The sequence below is a fragment of the Spodoptera frugiperda genome, chromosome 3, assembly GCF_023101765.2.
Source record: "Spodoptera frugiperda isolate SF20-4 chromosome 3, AGI-APGP_CSIRO_Sfru_2.0, whole genome shotgun sequence".
Lineage (NCBI taxonomy): Eukaryota > Metazoa > Arthropoda > Insecta > Lepidoptera > Noctuidae > Spodoptera > Spodoptera frugiperda.
In genome coordinates, this window is record NC_064214.1 from 1,651,346 (window position 1) to 1,669,929 (window position 18,584).

Genomic DNA, 18,584 nt, shown 5'->3' on the forward strand with positions numbered 1-18,584 from the left:
AAATACTAGAGTGTATAGAGAATAATCGAATAGGAAATTTACTAAGTACCGCAGTTGGTTTATTATAATATATAATTCACATTTTTTAAGTTTCGTTAAAGTATCTTACAAGCTTGAGTCAGGGTAGGGAGTCAGGCTGCAAATAAAAGGCAACAGTGCTTTTCACTCTTTAAGTCTTTTAAACTATAATTTTCATTAGATTAGTATCTTTTTTGTAGATTAAATTATTTCAAACAACTAGTCTCAATATTTTTTCTTATATGTCTTGAAAAACGAATTTTCAAAATTATTTTGATTTATCGGTTTTTAAAGTTCGGTTTTCGTACAGACAAAGTAAAACGTCATTCCCTTAGATAAATTGTCATTGAAATTGTGTGTCTCTGTCAGTCTTGTGCTTGTGTCAGACAGAAGTCAAGTCTGAGTTTTCGTGTCGCTAAATTAATGAGTGGACAAAATAAAAAATGAAATAAATTCGTATATAAATGATAGTTTGGAGCAATTTCTAAACAAAAAGTGTGTTGGCTTTGTCCATTTAATTTTGATTTGAGTGTATAATTTCATTTATACAAATTGTTTTACGTTTGAATTTGAGTAAAGTTTATATCAAAAATGAATCACGAAGAGAATAAAATTATGGCTCACCGGCAGCATGTGAAATATTTTATGAGATTTCTTAACATTTTACCATCGTCGTTGTCATCTCATGATACTACCAGGTAATGAATATAATTGCTAAGTTATCGGTTTGATAAGTCTCCTTACATTAATTTATTACTTTCACAGTCAATGCAGCTCCTTGTCTAGCTCCAACTTGTTTACAGTACCTAGTTATCGAGGTCACTACCATGCATGAAGCAGTCACATAGTCTTTAAAAGCAACAATATTAGTAGCTGTGATAAAAATTGACATGAGAATCATATTAATTTAGCTATAAAAACGAGTGTGATTTGATGTACAAAAAGTTCAATTGATTACAGCATTAACATACCTCCTTATGTTGATTTTAAAAGTAAAAGTAATATAGTAACTGCCTAGACCCATGTGACAAAGTTCACGGTCTATGTTTCTGTATAGTTCACCTGTATAGTTGAGTTGTTATTGACAACTCAATACCATTTTAATAGCAGCATGCAGTCATGAAATGAACATTATTTATTATAGCAATTGAGTCTAAATTGGAGCACTTGTTATATTTGGGATAATTGTCCTAATTTAGAATTGTGGCAATATGGTTCGGCCAATACTCAGAAGTATTTAAATAAATTAATTCAGAGAAGGTAGGAATTATGAGTATAATATGAAATAAACATGAGCAAAAATTGATGTGTCTGACTGATAGAAGATTTTTTTAGGTGTATCAATACAACTACGTAACTTGTGTATTAATAATTTTCTTGGAAGTCAAGTTTCAAAAATCTTTATTTTTAATACCAGCTACTTCTCAGCACTCTGCTCAGCTCCTTTAGATAGTAGCTCAATGTTTTATAGTCTTTAACATTACTCGATAAATAGATTACCCAACACAAAAATATTTTTTCTAATTGGACTAGTAGTTCTGGAGATTAGGGCATTCAAACACAAACTATATATAGGTATATAAAAGTACCAGTACAGAATATTATTCTGTGCTTGTATCTATATTAGTTTCAAGAACCTATCCTATACTATTAGTATATCTTATCGTATAATATACTAATAGTATAAGATAGGTGCTTGAAGCTAATTGTGCTTACAGAAACAAGTATGATTGTGAAAACTAAAAGAACTTGCTACAAGTGATACTTATCTATTCATTTACATATTAATAGTTTAGTAACTGTGCATGCGGTGTAAGAACTTAATTAATTTGCCAAGCAAAAATGTTCTTTATTTATTGACATTAAATACTGAAAATGATAAGAAATATTTTACCTGTTTCATTTCCGACTAGTTTTGTTTATCTACATTTGCAAGAGTACATAATATTGTGTTATATTTTTATATGTTTTTTTATTACAACACAATAAAACTAAAAAACATTAAAGAAATTTACTGTTATATAAAAATAAAACCCATGTAATAGGTTACATGGGACTTATAACACAAATGGTGAAAAGTGGGTGTACATTGTATAGTGGCATTACATGCCGTAATGTGCACCTCTGCCTACCCCTTCAGGGATGAAAGGTGTGACGTTGTTTTGTTTTACAAAAATAATTACAATTAAATATGTCTCTACTTACAAAATATTACCTTTACATAGTAGGTATGACATAGATATTAGTGATTCTTAATTAAAAAGATGTTGTTGCAAATTATAAAAAATACTTTATGTTAAGGTTGTATGTACTGTTTACGTTAAGGCTGTATGTAAAAAACTTTGTTTATGTACTGTTGATATTTAATTATACAATTCAATGATTCTTGATGAGTTAAAAAAAGTACAATTTAAATTAGTTATTCACTAATTAATGTGTGCACAGAGGTTGAACGGTATAATTGAAACAAAAATAAATGTTTTATTTTACCTTCATTGAGCTTTTTGTACCTACATCTAAATTTACTTCCTGATATGTTACACATTCAATTTTAAATCTTATCTCTTTTATTTCAGAGTAACAATTGCATATTTTTCTGTTTCTGGATTGGATGTTCTTGGTGCAATATCGTCAGTTTCTTTGGACTTAAGGACAAGAATAATAGAATGGATTTATAGACTTCAAGTGCATCCCGATAAAAATAGTAAGTGCTTTTTGTTTATTTTTAACTGTAAATGATAGGTAACTAAGAGGTAAAAGAAAGGAAACGGCTCAAAGTAAGTGCTAATTAATGTAATAAAGAATCTCAATTAAACCAAACTCGTAGCAAACAGATAATCTGTCAAGCAGTGACAGAACAATAGAAAATTGACACTGTAAAAAAAGTAGAAACTAGAAAAATATCTTTGGCTCGATGGCCAGTTCACAATAAAAGTAATTACTACTAAGTAGACTTACCTTTTAAATAACTGTGTGACTATCATGATTTATGGGATGCAGCTAGGTCACAGAAACACAAAGAGATAGATGGACAACAGCCTTGCAATAGGGTACCAGTTCATTTTACCCATTGAGTACAGCTACACTATTCTTTATTAGTTATTGTCAATTCGAAACATTCGAAGTTTGTTCGATCGAATTCTCGTCCGTCATTGGTCGAAATTATTCTCACAACCAATGACATGGCGAATCCCGATCGAGCTCACTACAAATTTTTCGAATTGACAATTACAGAATAGCGTAGCTGAATCCTGAAGAAGCTTCTATAGTGTCAACTAGTAATTTGTTAGTTACTATATTTGATAGTTTCCGTATGTTTTCCATGGTACCTACATAAAGGCTATATTAATGTGTGTATGTAACGGATAGTGTAGTCGCTTCTTTCTTTCTGTTAAATTTCTTTGTTCGACTTTTATTAAATTTTGTTATAAAATCGAAAAACGCGTGAATGAAATGGACAGATTGTAGTAGGTTGATCTGTACATACCTTGATACGTTGTTAATGTAGTAGTAGTATAGTATTCTCCTTGCTTTTGCTCTGTCTGTGCATTTAAAAGCTTAATCTCAGTACCTATCGTAATAAAAGTGGTGTGATTGACATTTATGCCATAAATAAACTCTTTGACCTTAAATCTCTTGTCATACTTGTGGAATGCAAGTGCAATAATATTTATCTTTCATCAATTGCTAATATTGTTCTTTGTACAAAATACTTATACAGCTGTTTTCTTTATCAAATACGAAGACAATTAATCACATAATTTATTATATTGAATGACATTTTGTCATGCAACAGATGATTTTATATTATGCATTTATTTTTATCCTACGTTTTTTTCTAATGACGAAAAGTATGTGCCTCTTAATTAAATATGTACCTCTTTGCTTTGAAAGGGTCTACAACGAATAAAGGACTTTGTTTTTTTATACATAACCAAAAATTGTACCCTTACTATGAGTTTGCTTTACGTTTAAAGTAATCGAAACGAGCCCATTATGCAATCTGATTGGCCGGCTCAAATAAACCAACCAATCAGAGTGCCAAACGCGATTACTTGAAACGTAAAGTAAACTCGTACTAAGGGTACAGAAACCTCGTTAGCAGTCTGCATGACCAACAAATTATAGTTGATTAGTAGGTAATCATCTTCTCATTTACCATAATATCTTTGCACCTATGTTGAAGTCTGTTATAATACGATTCGATTATTATATTATCTGTCTACTTGTACCGCATTCCACGAGGTCAACAAGGTTTTTAAATTCAATGTCAAAAGCGGACACGGCTCCCCTCGTGTTAATAATATACGGAAAGGCAGCACGTCCAGATACACCCATAGTTAAATCATTTGATCGATTTTGAATCTTATGTCACTCTTGTAATAAAGTTGAAAATATATTAAGAAATGTGGGGACCATTAGTCAAAATTATTTTCAATCTTGTTTCTCTTGTAATAAAGTAGAAAATACGTTAGGAAATATAGGTAAGCTTGTGTTGCTGTTGTCTCTACTATCAGTAATTTCTAAATCCTTTATCGTACTAGAGTATGGGACAATTAGGTGACCCTTATGAATAATATGTGGGTGGATATGTACATACCTATGTTGAATAAGAAAGGAATAACGATTATTTCAGTAGGATTTAGTTTATCTAATGAGCCGTTATAACTTAGTGTTGTAGGCATAGTAATCATAATTTGTTCTTGCTACGATATCGGCTCAATTTTTTAATGTCGATTTTATAAAATTGGCTAGTAAAATAGCTGACTGGATAGGTACCTATGTAGTTAGTCTTCGAAGCGGGAAGTGCCGAAAACGTACCTACCTTTTTCCCAAATACACTAGAATATAAATAGCAATTGTTAAGTACTTATAATTATCATAAAAATCGTCATCATTTTGGATCAGCAGTTTAGGAGTTAATTGTCATACACATGTACAGGATGTAATAAAAGCAAATGAATTCTATTAATCAAGAATAGAGATCAAAATTGCGTTTTTGCGTGAGAAATGAACAGTTTCGTGGACATAATGAGTAGAACATTAGCTTAAGTATTCAATTGTGTACCTATAGTTAAATATGAGTCATCTGAAAGTATATTGTACAAGAACTCGCTTTGAGACCGGTATTCAGACATTTCTACTTTCAAAAGCACCAAAAAACCAAGTCAGTGTACCTATCTGTACCGTTACACCATGTATAAATAAAAACGAATCGCCAAAATGTTTGAAATGTACGCGCATAACTTCAAAACAGCTGCACTAAATTGGATGAGATTTTTTATGGTTACAATAATCAGGATGAAAGGAAGGAAAATTGCTAACTATGTTTACTGGGAGTATCGGGAATTATCACCCATAGGTAATTGAGTAGTTTCCTAGGTCAAAAATAAAATATTTTTGACATTTCGATAAAAGTATTGAATTTGACTAGTAGGAAACTGCTGTATTGCATTGGTAGTTTGAGATAAGATAAAAGTTTTTGTCAATAAATGCATAAAAAATGTCTGCCGATGTAACAAGGCCACAAAAATCGTCAGAGGTCACATCGTGTCGCTCAGTTAATGTTACCAACAGGTCTGACCGCTTTTGCCTTTAATTCGTTTATTCTCGTAATCGTGTTGTGCCATTTTGATTGCAAGTAAAACCTGCATAGTTAGTTAATCCAAGCGCAAAGATTTTTCTGATCCGGAGCTGCGGACTACCTAGCAGGTTTACCGGGGCTCCGGCTCAAAAAGCAGGAGAAGGAACGGGGTGGTTTTTAGTCAGTAAGAGTCTGACACTCCCTCTCGCCTCGCTCAAGGCGGAAGAAGTCTTGAATGATTTTCCCCACTCAAAAAAAAAAAAAAAGATTTTCCCTATAACTATGTTAATTTTATATGACATTTCATTTAAAAATTTCGCTGTTTACCAAATCAAAAAAATATCGAATGAATGTTCAGTGCTTAAGTATTATCCGCGTTTCAATGCGGGACAAATCGTGATCAGTTTTTCCTTTTGGAAATACTTGCAGTCACTACTTAGGTATGCATTTGGAATATTCGAATATCATCTTGTTTACCGGTTAGCAACGGCCTCACAGAAAGTTGTGATCCATTAATCTAGCTGGGGGAACGGCAGTGCCTCCGCCAAGACTGGTACCTAACTAATATTCTAAGTCTCCGATAATACTATATTGTGTCTTCGATTCAGCAGTGCAAGAGGGACGGAGCTATGTAGGTTGTATAGCTCCATTCCTCTTGCAGTAATCTAATACCATATTCTAAACTCCCGTTCACCTGATGTGGACTTAAAACTTAAACCCGCATGTCAAACAAACCTGTACCACGATATGATAGGAGCAACTGGTTTCCTTGTCTAAGTAACTCGTAATAATCACCTAAAAACAGCTCATGTACCTATGCAAAAACCTATTGTGAATTAGATAACATGCAGTTTCCTTAATAGTTTTTTTGTTTATTCGAAAATGTTAGTATTAGCACGGTGTTTAGAATTGTTCACAATATATGACAATAGGCTCACCCCCTATTTATTACATGGGACTTTTAACACAAATGGTGAAAAGTGAGGCTACATTGTATTTGGGCATTACGTGCCATAATGTGCACCTCTGCTTACTCCCTTCGGGAATTAAAGACGTGACGATACGATACGAGTTTTTAATCTATTTTAGCTAGATGCTTACTTTATCGTTGAAGCAAACACCTTGAGTTGACTCGGATAGATCTAACTTTCACAATCACAAAAAGAAAAAATAAAGAACAATGTTTGTCTGCGATTTTGGACCTTAGTAGCTGATTGTAACTAGTGTCAGTTTGGTCTACAATGTTCTAGCCGACTTTGTTATTCATTAGGTCACGACTTTTTTATGTTTAGGTAAGACATGACAAAATTTTCCAAAGTGGGTGCTAAAATTACTATTATGACTACAATCTGCACCATTTTATGTAAATTGGGGTCTCTTATCATTTTAAAACCTCCTTACTAGGTTTTTTATGGTATAAGCCGGTAAACGAGCAGACGGATCACCTGATGGTAAGCAATCGTCGCCACCTATGGACACCCGAAACACCAGAGGCGTTACAAGTGCGTTGCCGCCCTTTTCTTTATAAGGGTTATTGGGAAATTGGGCCACCGGTAACCTCACTCACACAACGCAACCGTTGTTTCACGTCGCGTCGGTTGTCTATGAGGTCGTGGTATCACTCCGGTCGAGCCGGTCATTCGTGACGAAGCATGACTCTCCCACACATTCAGTATAGGTACTCTAGCATAATGTATGATAAACGATCTGATCATGTAAAAGTTTTAGTTATTTGGTCTAAGGAAGTAAAGTGCTAAGTCCATGTAAGCACATCAGTAAATGTACATGTGTTTAAATAAAGTTTAATCTTAAAATGTAACTTTATAACCGTTAGATTATAACCAGGCATTTTATTTACGCATACTTAACACATTGCAATAAGTAGTAACGTTATCATATTTGTTTTATTTGAACATGTTTTTACTTAAGTAGCGGTTTTATTGCACGGTTATCGACATGTAAATACATTAAACAACCTTGTCTACGACTTATGAAGATGTTACATTTTATATTTACTTATATGTGTACGTGTCAACCTTGTTTTGATACGGGTTATTAAAAATCTTAACAGTGATTCCTCCGAATCCGATTCCATGCATACCTTACGTAAATAATACTTTAGTTAAAATACAGATTAATAAAATTAACTGCCTCGTTGGTTTTTAGAAAAAAATCTCTGTTGTAGCACGGAATGGATTTGTGCCTAGTATATGGCAATAGGCTCACCCCTATTACATGGGACTTATAACACAAATAGTGAAAAGTGGGTGTACATTGTACAACGGCATTACGTGCCGTAATGTGCACGTGTCGTTGTATTAGGTATAATAAAATTATAAACTTATTGACATTCCTATACCTACTGAATAGTAAGCTACAATTAGTTAAATACTGTCCAAATACTCTTATCCCGTTCCTCTTATTTATCCCACAATTAATTAAATTAAAAATAGAATATAAGTCGATTATGGCGTCAAAACGAAAATAGCTATTATGTAAAACGTGAAAACATCCAATTTACAATGTTACAAAAACAATTTGTTCTTCGATTACAGATGGTGATATGTCGATGTGCGGTTTCCAAGGGTCCTCAACAATAAATATAGATTTGGATCCCCCCAACAATCACTATCGTTGCGGGCATCTAGCAATGACGTATACCGGTCTTTGTATCCTGCTCGCAATGGGTGATGACCTCTCTAGAGTCAATAGGAAAGCTTTAGTCGCTGGTAAGTTAATATTATACTTATTTTACTACAGGAATTGTACAATTTTCGCCTTATAATTGCTATTACTTACCTTGCACCTATCTATTACATGTTCTTTTTGTATCCAAGTTAAGTGGTAGTTAATACCAAAGGCACTAAGTCCGCCAATGTACCTTTGTTGTGTACATAAAGATTTAATAACTAAATAAAATAAATAAATTAAAAAATACGCCTTTTCACGTTAATTAATTGAGAAAAGCTCTACTACTTTCAAATCACAGCGGGTCCCTTAATTATGAAAAAACATAGCTTATGCAACATTTATTTGCATTAATCATCCTCCGTTTAGCTATGTTATAAGAAACATAGAGATATGTTATATATCTTTCAAGTAAATCCAACATACACATTGAACGCAAAGAAGTCAAACAAACATTCGTAGCAATGGGAAAAATATCGGAATGGAGCGCATTCTTTTAGCCATTATAAATAGAAGTATCGTTCAAGAGTTGTGGGGAAAACGTTCATATGTACATAAACATATAGATGTGTTATGTATAGCTGTTTATGAATGACTCGTCCGGGAAGTAACTACGGCACTTATATCTGCGGCAAACAGTAGTATTGTTGTCCGAATTGGATGTTTGCTTTCCAAATTATTTCCGAGAATAGGGGCAACTTTTTTTGTTGTTGATTTTGAGGACGCCTAACTTCCTGGTTTTTCTTTGCGCCTATGTTGTTGTGAGAATATGATACGCAGTTGGTTCCATTAGCAGATTAGTGTGTATTATGTTGGTTCTTATGTATGAAATATTAATGAGAGAATAATATTGAGTCTTTAGATAATTTACTTTGGTAATTATAATAATGTTACTATTGTGTGTGTTTTATTATAAGTTCACAAGGGCATGTGAGTTTAACTAAGACACCGATGTATTACGATTGTGACGATGTTAGAATAGATGCGAGTGATTAATTACTTGGCCTTTTTTATGGTATAAGCCGGTAAACGCGCAGACGGATTATCTAATGGTAAGCAATTGCCGTCGCCCATGGACACCCGAAGAGTTTAGGGGTTGGTACGGTATCGGGGATTTAGAAGATTGGGAATTTGAATAGGAATTGAATTACGCCTTTGGTAACCTTACTCACACAACGAAATACAACGCAAGCGTTGTTTCACGTCGGTTTTCTATGAGGCCGTGGTATTAATCTGGTTGAGCCTACTCATTCGTGTCGAAGCATGGTTCTACTACACACTAAATACTAGCTAATGCTAGCGGCTTCGCCGATAAAAATATCCTATGTGTTATTCCAGACCATGATCTACCCCTATATCAAATTTTATTCTAATGTTCCCTTCACCAACACACGAACTCACAAACACTCGCATTTATAACATTAAGTAAGATGACGATCAAATAATTATTTATATTGTCTCATTTTCTAGGTGTGAAAGCTCTACAAACGGAGGAGGGTAACTTCGCAGCCACGCTGTCGGGCTGCGAGTCCGATATGCGCTTCGTGTATTGCGCAGCGTGTGTCAGCTACATACTTAACGACTGGTCCGGATTCAACATTGAGAAGGCTACGGATTATATCATTAAATCTATAGTAAGTATTGTTTTTATGGATTTTTTTTTAAGGGGGTAAATCATCCAATGACTTCTCCCGCCCTGGGCGAGGCGAGAAGGAGTGTCAGACTCTTAGTCCATAGATATACCACATGATGGTAAGCAATTGGCGCCACTTATTGGATAATCGTAAAGCTGAGGGATTAGGTTTATGATAATCTCACTCATATAGCGAAACACGAACGTAAGCGTTGTGTCACGCCGGTAATCGGAAAGCGACGATTGAATTCAACTCTTGTTCTTTAATGTAAACCATAATTAAATGTGCAATTATCTGGAAAGCTATAAAGCGTCTGGTTTAATTAACTGCTATCGCGTAAATTATGTTTGTGTTGTAATAGTTAGTGGAAAACATACCTACGTCCTAAAGCATTGTTAATGAATTGGCGAAATGTAGTTGACTCTTGATCTCTATTCGCGATTCTGGGCTGGCTCTCTGGTTCCGACTTGACAATATTTTGTTGATATTCTATTCCTGAATAGGTAGTATAAAATTATGCTACGAAGCTTAAATGTTGCTAGGGGTTTTATTTCTTACTAGCTACTTCCGCGCGGTTTCACCCGCTCTGCTCGGCTCCTTTTGGTCATAGCGTGATGTTTTATAGCCTTCCTCGATAAATGCACTATCCAACACAAAAAGAATTATTCAATTCGGACCAGTAGTTCCGGAGATTAGCGCGTTCAAACAAACAAACAAACAAACAATCAAACAAACAAACTCTTCAGCTTTATAATATTAGTATTAGTATAGTATTTATAATATTAGTATTAGTATAGTATTTATAATATTAGTATATATGTTTGTTTGCTCACTATTACATGGGACTTTAACACAAATAGTGAGAAGTGGGTGCACAATGCCACTGCACAATGTACTGATGTCTTAATTGAAATTATATTCTTCACAGGGTTACGACTACGGCATCGCTCAATGTCCTGAGTTAGAATCGCACGGCGGTACGACCTTCTGCGCCTTAGCCACACTGAGCCTCACGAACCAACTACACAAGCTATCAGAACAGCAAGTGGAAGGCCTCAAGCGGTGGCTCCTCTTCAGGCAAGTCGACGGCTTCCAAGGCAGGCCTAACAAGCCAGTCGACACCTGCTACAGTTTCTGGGTAGGAGCCTCCCTGAAAATACTAGACATGCTACAATACTCTAACTATGGAGCCAATAGGAGGTACGTCTATGAGACCCAAGACACGGTAGTAGGAGGATTCTCCAAATGGCCAGATACGTGCACAGACCCCATGCATACATATCTAGGCTTAGCTGGCCTCAGTTTAATAGGCGAAAGCGGACTACTGGAGATAGAACCAACTTTAAACATAACAAAAAGGGCGTATGAGCATCTCAAGTCTTTACACGCGAAGTGGGACAATGAAGATCTCCATGTTTTATGAATACCTCTCACATGGTCGTGTGAAACTGTTCGTAATTGTGAATGACTTTATTAATGTTTACTTTACTTGGCGTTGTTCGTGAGGTCGGGCTCCACTGCACAAATAAAGGACCAAGTTTAATTGTTAATTAGAACGAACAAATTTTTAATGTAACGCGTACAATTTGCGCTTGTAAATTCACAATTATAGCAGTTTCCTACCAACCTCGTTTGACCTAAGATTTCTATGAATTTTAAGTTACCTACCGAAATTGTCGTAATTTATATAGATAAGTTTATAAAAACGTTCTTTATGCTAAAGTATTATTACTGTTGCATAATTCTTTTGTATAATATTGAATTTTTTAGTACTTAAAGTAATGTTTATGAATAAATAGGTGCTAATACTTTATACCTAGGTATAGGGTACCTAACGGTGTCATTGGACAACGAGTAAATGTTTAGCAGTAAATAGTACAATATGAGAATTTCTCGCGACGTGCCATGAGCAGTTGAGTAGTTAGGCATTTATCAAATTATTGCACAAAATGTAATTTTAAGCTGTTTCTAATAATAGTCGATAGAGGGCGCAGTCATAGATGTTTTTACGAGATTCAAATAGACATAGACGTTTTAACACAGTCAATTTAAATACATGGAAATATCAAGTTAATAATAGTATATGGTTCGTTAACAGTAGGTAGCATGTTTAAAAGTTTATAGGGCTATACACAAAAATAACATGTCTCATCAAAGACATTAAAAATATCAACATTTTTAGGAAAAAAAGTATTATTAATATAGAGTCTTGATTTCTGAAAAACATTCAAATTAATTAGATTTGATGCTGACGTTCATATTCAAATTATTTTACTGATTAAATTGTGAAGGTACAGTTTTAAGCATTAGATAACCCAAAATTATAATTGTAATGCCATTAGAATGAATTACATAACGTACCAATGAAAGTGGAACTAATTATGTAAAATTAAAACGCTGACCATTGCTTTATACTGTTTATAGAGTCGTCAATTAATTCAATTCGGTTCTTACGTCATTCATTATTCAGTTACTGCATACAATATAATTATTATTATTTCAGACTGCCTCGTTGAGACAGTAGTTTCTTTTTATATTTAATACCGTTTGGGCACTATCTCGCCTGGTAAGCGATGATGTGGCTGAAGATGGAGCACGCCTACCTATGAGCAACCTGTTCACTCGGGACTTGAAGACACCCAAGTTGTATTTTTCAAGAAACACAGGTTTCGTCAAGTCAAGCTGTATTTTTCAAAAAACCTGTGTTACTCCGGCAAGGAGTTCCATTCCTTAGCGGTTCGCACAAGGAAACTCGAAGCAAAACGCTTCGTGCGAATTGGTGGAATATCAACCATATACGGGTGGCGCCTTGCCGTTTGTCTGGTAGTACGATGGTGAAACAGACTGGGGGAATTAGGTTGTGCAACTCCCATGTCTATTCTCATAGTTGGGTTTGTTTCTTAGTATATAATGACTCTATGTATAACAAAATTATTACATTTCACTTAGAACTTATTATTTATTCATAATTCGATTTATTTTTAACAGCTGACCAATTTTAGTTTCACTTTCAATCGGTATTTTGATTGCGCCGAAGCCTACAAAACTGAGTTTTTATTTATAGTACTTTTATTTTTATACGTTCAAATAGGAAATAATGGTTTAGAATATTAATATTCTACGGAGGTCGAATGTTTCACAGTTTCATGATTAGTTTCAATCGGAGAGCGCTGATCATGAAGCAAGTACAAAGAGGAGATGCCATAATGTGATTGTGCACTGTGACAAAAAAAACGGCACTGCACAATTTATATTTAAGTAAAAAGGTGATACGCGCTCAGAAAGTGGCACATTAAAATGTGGACAAGTGGCAACGTTTTTGTAGTATGAGACCGCTAAATGGAAAATAGAGAGGGGCGTGGTTTGTAACGTCACGCGCTCCCCGTAAAGTGTCACGTATTATGTTAAAGGAAATCCAGTTATGACATCTTCTCTTTGTATTTGCTTCATAGCCCTAATGCCCGGTCTCTATCAAATGTGTAGTCTCTTAGTCTGCTCTTAACATACCCGCAGGAAGAGTAGAGATGGTGATAAAGTCTGTCTTGATCCAGCAGCTTTATTTTTTCACCCATTTTTTTTTGGAGGATAATAAAGTTGAATTCGCTAGTGTGGTCTAAGCCTAGTTTTTAATGAAGGCGCAAGTACGAGATAGTATGCATCGAAATCTTTTGGAAGCTCGCAGTCACTCCGTTAGTTCATAAAAGTGCTAGAATAATAATAATATTATAATTTATTCAAACTGCAGATAGACAATTACCTATGACTTTTAAATATCTTGTGTTTGGTCCCAAAGCAAACTATTCATAAGGCCAATGAACCCAACTTTATGTCAAATAGATAGAGAATGTTTTGAATGTTAAATCTACTGCCATTCTTTGCATATTTATTCACTGATGTCTGAAGTCCATGCTAATATTTATCTTTAAGCATCAAAGTCACATTTAATTTCGTGGTGTAATTTCTAAAGCATTTATTTCATGCATTTTTATGTTTTGGAAAACTTTCACAATTCTATAAACGTTTGCATTTTTTGGTCAAGGATGTTCTGGACCCTTAGTATGAGTTTGCTTTACGCTTTACGAGAGAGAATTCGGCGCTCTGATTGGACGACTCGAATAAACCAACCAATCACAGCGCCGAACGCGCCTTGGTTTCGATTGCTATAAACGTAAAGCAAACTCGTACTAAGGGTACAGAGTGTTGAGACACAATTTATTATCAAAAGCATAATCCATAATTGTCCATTTTCTCTATGAATCATAATAAACTGAGTTCTAAGGTTTTTGTGTTACTAGAGACGTTAAGATTTTGAAATCAGTTAAACATTTACTAATATCATGTCAGTCAACTTTAGACTGTTCGATGGTTGAGACCTTACTGCCATACTCAGAGATATTTAATGATTACATAAATGATTTCTTAGTAACGATTTTGTAGGACTAGTTTAAGTCTGACTGCCAATAGAAAACTGTTGTTGGCGTTCAATGTGTTAAGTAACCATTAAATGACTCTGGGTACGGCGGTAAGGGACTTAAAGTCTCACTAGCGCCAAAAGGTGAGAACTAAATCTTAATATCATTGGTGTGCTTGTTTGACGTTTGGTCAACCCTATAACCTTAGTTTTTTTACAAGGCAAGCATGAGTTACTGATCAGTATAGAATACTGATCAACATTTTAAGAAGCGCTTACTGATTTTTTTATAATGAAATTATTTATATTTTTACATAATGAAATCTATCAGTTCCTGCGTTAGCAAAATGTGTCTTACTACGTTGTGTTATGGCTTGAATTGTTTTGTAATTTGTGTGTTGCTTTTTTATTGGCAAACCTTTACTAGTTATACAGGGTGCGGTAGAATGAAATATTAGATTAATACCTAGACGGATTGCTTTAATCGTTTCTTTGTTATTATCAAAATAAATAAATACATAAAGTTTTTATCTATTTCTCATTAAGTTTATACATTTGGATATTAAAATTATTCCTTAAAGTCAAACTTCTTGTTAGCATTGCGTTCCGCATATTAATTAAATGCATATAATTATCTTGTTAACGGTTAAGGGAAAGAGAAGTTATTGTGAATTGAAAAAGTTACTATAGTCTGCTCCAAAATACTACGAACCTGTTTTAGTATCCAATGAGGAAAATTCAAGCAATAAATTAATTAAGTAGGTATGTGTTTTTGTTATAAAAAATCTCAGTGATTGTGATCTTGTTCTTAAAGCAACGTATGCATAAATAGCTAAGGAAAAAATAATCTTATCGTGATTAGAATAAGTTTTATAATCGAATGTTTTACATAAACTACGTAATTATTTGAAATTCGAACAAATATTGCCAAGTTTGGCGCCAAGTAATGAGTTCACAAACATTTCGAGACCAACGCGAATTAAATATTTGTTATTTATTTTTTAATTTATTAGTAAAGGTTTGTCATATTAAATAAAAAAATAACGATGTTATTTTATGATTTGTGTTTAAAAAATTATGCGTAAATTATTATGTAAAGTTTTAGTATTAGTTTTATTAGAAAAAAGTAATTTGAACATGTAATTATGTCTATTTTGAGCATTTATTTCGATTTGTTTAAAAAATATTGAAATAATATAATGAAAGTTAAAATGAAAAATGTTTTTTATTTCGATTATGTTGACCTAATAAGCTACGAATTTGATAAAAGATTTTTGGTGTTTAAATTACTGGCTGTTTTGTGGTTCGTTGGCTGGTTCTACGTGGTCAAAGAAAAAAGTAGCCTACGTATATCACTTTTCAACCTCTTACCTGCCTTCAGACAAAAATCACAACATATAATTATCCAATACAGCGAGAGAGAAGAAAAATATTGGATTGCATTTGTATTGGATACATAAAAAAAAACTATTGATAAAATTATTTACTAAAAAAAAATCATTTTCTTGATGAGAGAATACATTACCGCTTTGTTTTCCTTTTCACTCTAGCTCACTCCAACAAGCAAACAAGACCTAGGAATCTAAAGCAAGCAAGCAATTGTTCAGCAATTAAGAATCCATTTATAACATTAGAACATTTACTTTCTCATCAAAGGCTGTGGCTAGCGAAGAAAACATTTGTTCTCTAAACAAGCGGACGATTAAGTGTTTGAGGGGCATTAAAGTGATTAACGTGACGTGACGTCAGTAATTAGAGGAAGTGACGCATAATTTCACGAAAGTCATCAAGTTGCGTGACTTGGGGACAGAGCCGTATTATTTCTAAGGCAAATTAGGAAAGTGCCTAGGACGCCAGGTTACAGAGGGGTCTGAAAGACGCGTATACGTAACACGACTTCTTGCGTGAGCGATCTAGAAGCGAACGCGAAGTGATGCTAAGCGAATTCAACTAAGCGGTGCGGTGCGATGCGTTGTGACGCGGCGGCTATGTCCTACGTGCATGAGAATCGTTTCGTTTTGTTTCTGTTTCCGACATTATAAATAAAAATGTGACGGTACCGTATCAAGTGAGGTTGGTCACGTAGACCTCGTCAATAGATTTTAACAGTCTGTTGTTTTCGCGCCGCGCCGCATCGCATCGCCTTCGTGTATTAATCGCTCACGCAGGACGTCGCGTAACTGCCGAGTAAAGTTAATGAGTAGAATAGGGGCACCAATAAGGTGGTCGCCTAATGCGCTCTCTAGGTTTATTTTGCCTCTTCTTGGAGAATTAACATGGAAGTAAGTTCTCTGATCTATCACACTTGAGCGTGAAATTACATGCATTCACGTCGGTGAATGGACAGACAGACAGACACAGACGTCATATTATTATATTATAGTGTGTAATGTCTGAGAAATTAGCTAGCCCCTAGTCTATTGATTGTTGTTGATTAAGTTTGTCGAGTGTGAAATGTGAAATGTCTAAACAACCGAGCTGTTTTGAACAAGTTTAACGTTTGTTATTGGTAGGCTTTCTAGCCTTCTAACGCTTCTTCTGGCTTTGTTTCAAATATTTGTATTGACAAAATTAAAATTAAAGCAAGTTTTCAGCATGCGTTTTTAGTCTAGCATATTCAAATACAAATACCTTACTACAGGTAAGATATAGATAAATCAATCATCTACATGTAGCTATATCTAATTCTTTATCTAAGCTAGCTATAAAAAATCAATTTTAAATTACAAGATCCCCTCTTCACCAATACAATTAGGGGTGTAGCTGCATTCCTCTACACTACACGATTTTACACTAACGCTTCATTCGGCGAGCCATTCCTAGACTGGTTCATTAGCCCACCAAGTGTGGACCACAGATACGTACGAAGCTTGGCTGGCAGCCGGTAAACTAGACTTAGTGAAGTATTAGTAAGCGCAGCTCTATCTCGTCGGCACACAGCGCCAAGGAACGCAGAATAGAGGTGCCGCATTAACAGCTAATGCTTCGGATTTCACAGTGTTGTGCGCAGCTGTAACTTCTACATGTTATATTCATACCGATGCAAGTGTTTTCATAGTATTTGAGAGGTGTTTTGAAATTGTATGGGTACGTTAAGGTTTATTTTTATCATTAGAAGTTTTTATTAATTTCTATAAGCATGGTAAATATCTAGTTTCATGTTTTAATGATATTGTTAGTAACCATGTCAGTTAAAAAAAGGTTTATTTTATTTTTATTTTACTGATAACTCATATACTCATAGTCATCAACGTGATTCGTGACTTATTGCATACGATACAAAGTATACTAAAGAAGCACCCTAAGTATTGGGTAAACATATACAAAGGTACCTACTACCTAAATATATGCACATCCATGTTGTATCTACTGATTTTGCCTAAGGTAGTCCATTCATTAACTCCCCAACCAATTTATTCATCAACATCCATGAATTATTAAAAGGACATTAGGAATATTTATTACCTACAACTCCGTCAATATTTACATTAGATGTTTACCTTAGTACAACGTTCAAAAACTAAATTGAAGCTCCATACAAAAACAAGTCTAAAAGCAATTATTTTGTAATTAATCACTCGGAGTCCGAAATAAAACCGCCAAAAAAGCCGGGGATCGCTAGATACCGGCCGCATTTTATCTGAGATTTTCTCCGGTCGCAGATACGTACCTACGTAGGTATCTCACACAAATAAGCAATTTACAATTCCGATCCACGGAGTGAGCCTACCTATTCATCATTTAGATTTATAGTCCTTTATCTAGCCGATCTGTTCTTGTTTAATTAATGGAAGTAAGAAAATTTCGTCGCACAAATTCCTAAACATGCCCTCAGATTCCGTTCTCTTGACGTTTTGGTGACAGTTCCACGACCCTCGTTGCTTTTCTGACCCAACTTACCTAAAATAAATTAGGAGAATTCATAACCCTGTTCCGTAAACTATGTCTTTTGTTGTAACGTTTTAAAGTGATCTTAGAATCCAATGAGGAATTTCATTTTGAATTTTCAACGAATAGGTAAGTCGTGATTAAAATGTTCTAAAGTTGAATTAGGAACTTATAGATTTATGGGTCGTTCATGGTTAAGCATCAATCGATATTTAAAATGCATACCTATAGATAGATTGTACATAAATAACTAATCTAAACTAGGTACCTATACATATACTCAATAAACTATTGTTACAAAAAACTGAATGTATTAAAAGTGAATAGCAGTTAAGGAATTAATAGGAACACAAGTAAAGGC

General features: G+C 34.4%; 1 protein-coding gene across 1 annotated transcript; it reads left to right on the plus strand.

The window, feature by feature from the left end:
* Positions 1-368: 368 nt before the first annotated feature.
* LOC118273880 (geranylgeranyl transferase type-1 subunit beta) lies at positions 369-15,554 on the plus strand. The gene is made up of 5 exons (XM_035591053.2): positions 369-716; positions 2,595-2,722; positions 8,158-8,331; positions 9,761-9,924; positions 10,853-15,554. The coding sequence occupies exons 1-5, from the start codon at positions 610-612 to the stop codon at positions 11,345-11,347; spliced, it is 1,068 nt and encodes a 355-aa protein (XP_035446946.2). The 5' UTR covers positions 369-609; the 3' UTR covers positions 11,348-15,554.
* The last annotated feature ends 3,030 nt before the right edge of the window (positions 15,555-18,584 follow it).

Bases quoted from the DNA above. Each gene is read 5' to 3' on its own strand.
- LOC118273880 (XM_035591053.2), top strand. From the start codon at position 610: ATGAATCACGAAGAGAATAAAATTATGGCTCACCGGCAGCATGTGAAA. The intron at 8,332-9,760 runs GTAAGTTAATAT...CTCATTTTCTAG, and splicing joins TAGGAAAGCTTTAGTCGCTG to GTGTGAAAGCTCTACAAACG. The intron at 9,925-10,852 runs GTAAGTATTGTT...TATTCTTCACAG, and splicing joins ATTATATCATTAAATCTATA to GGTTACGACTACGGCATCGC.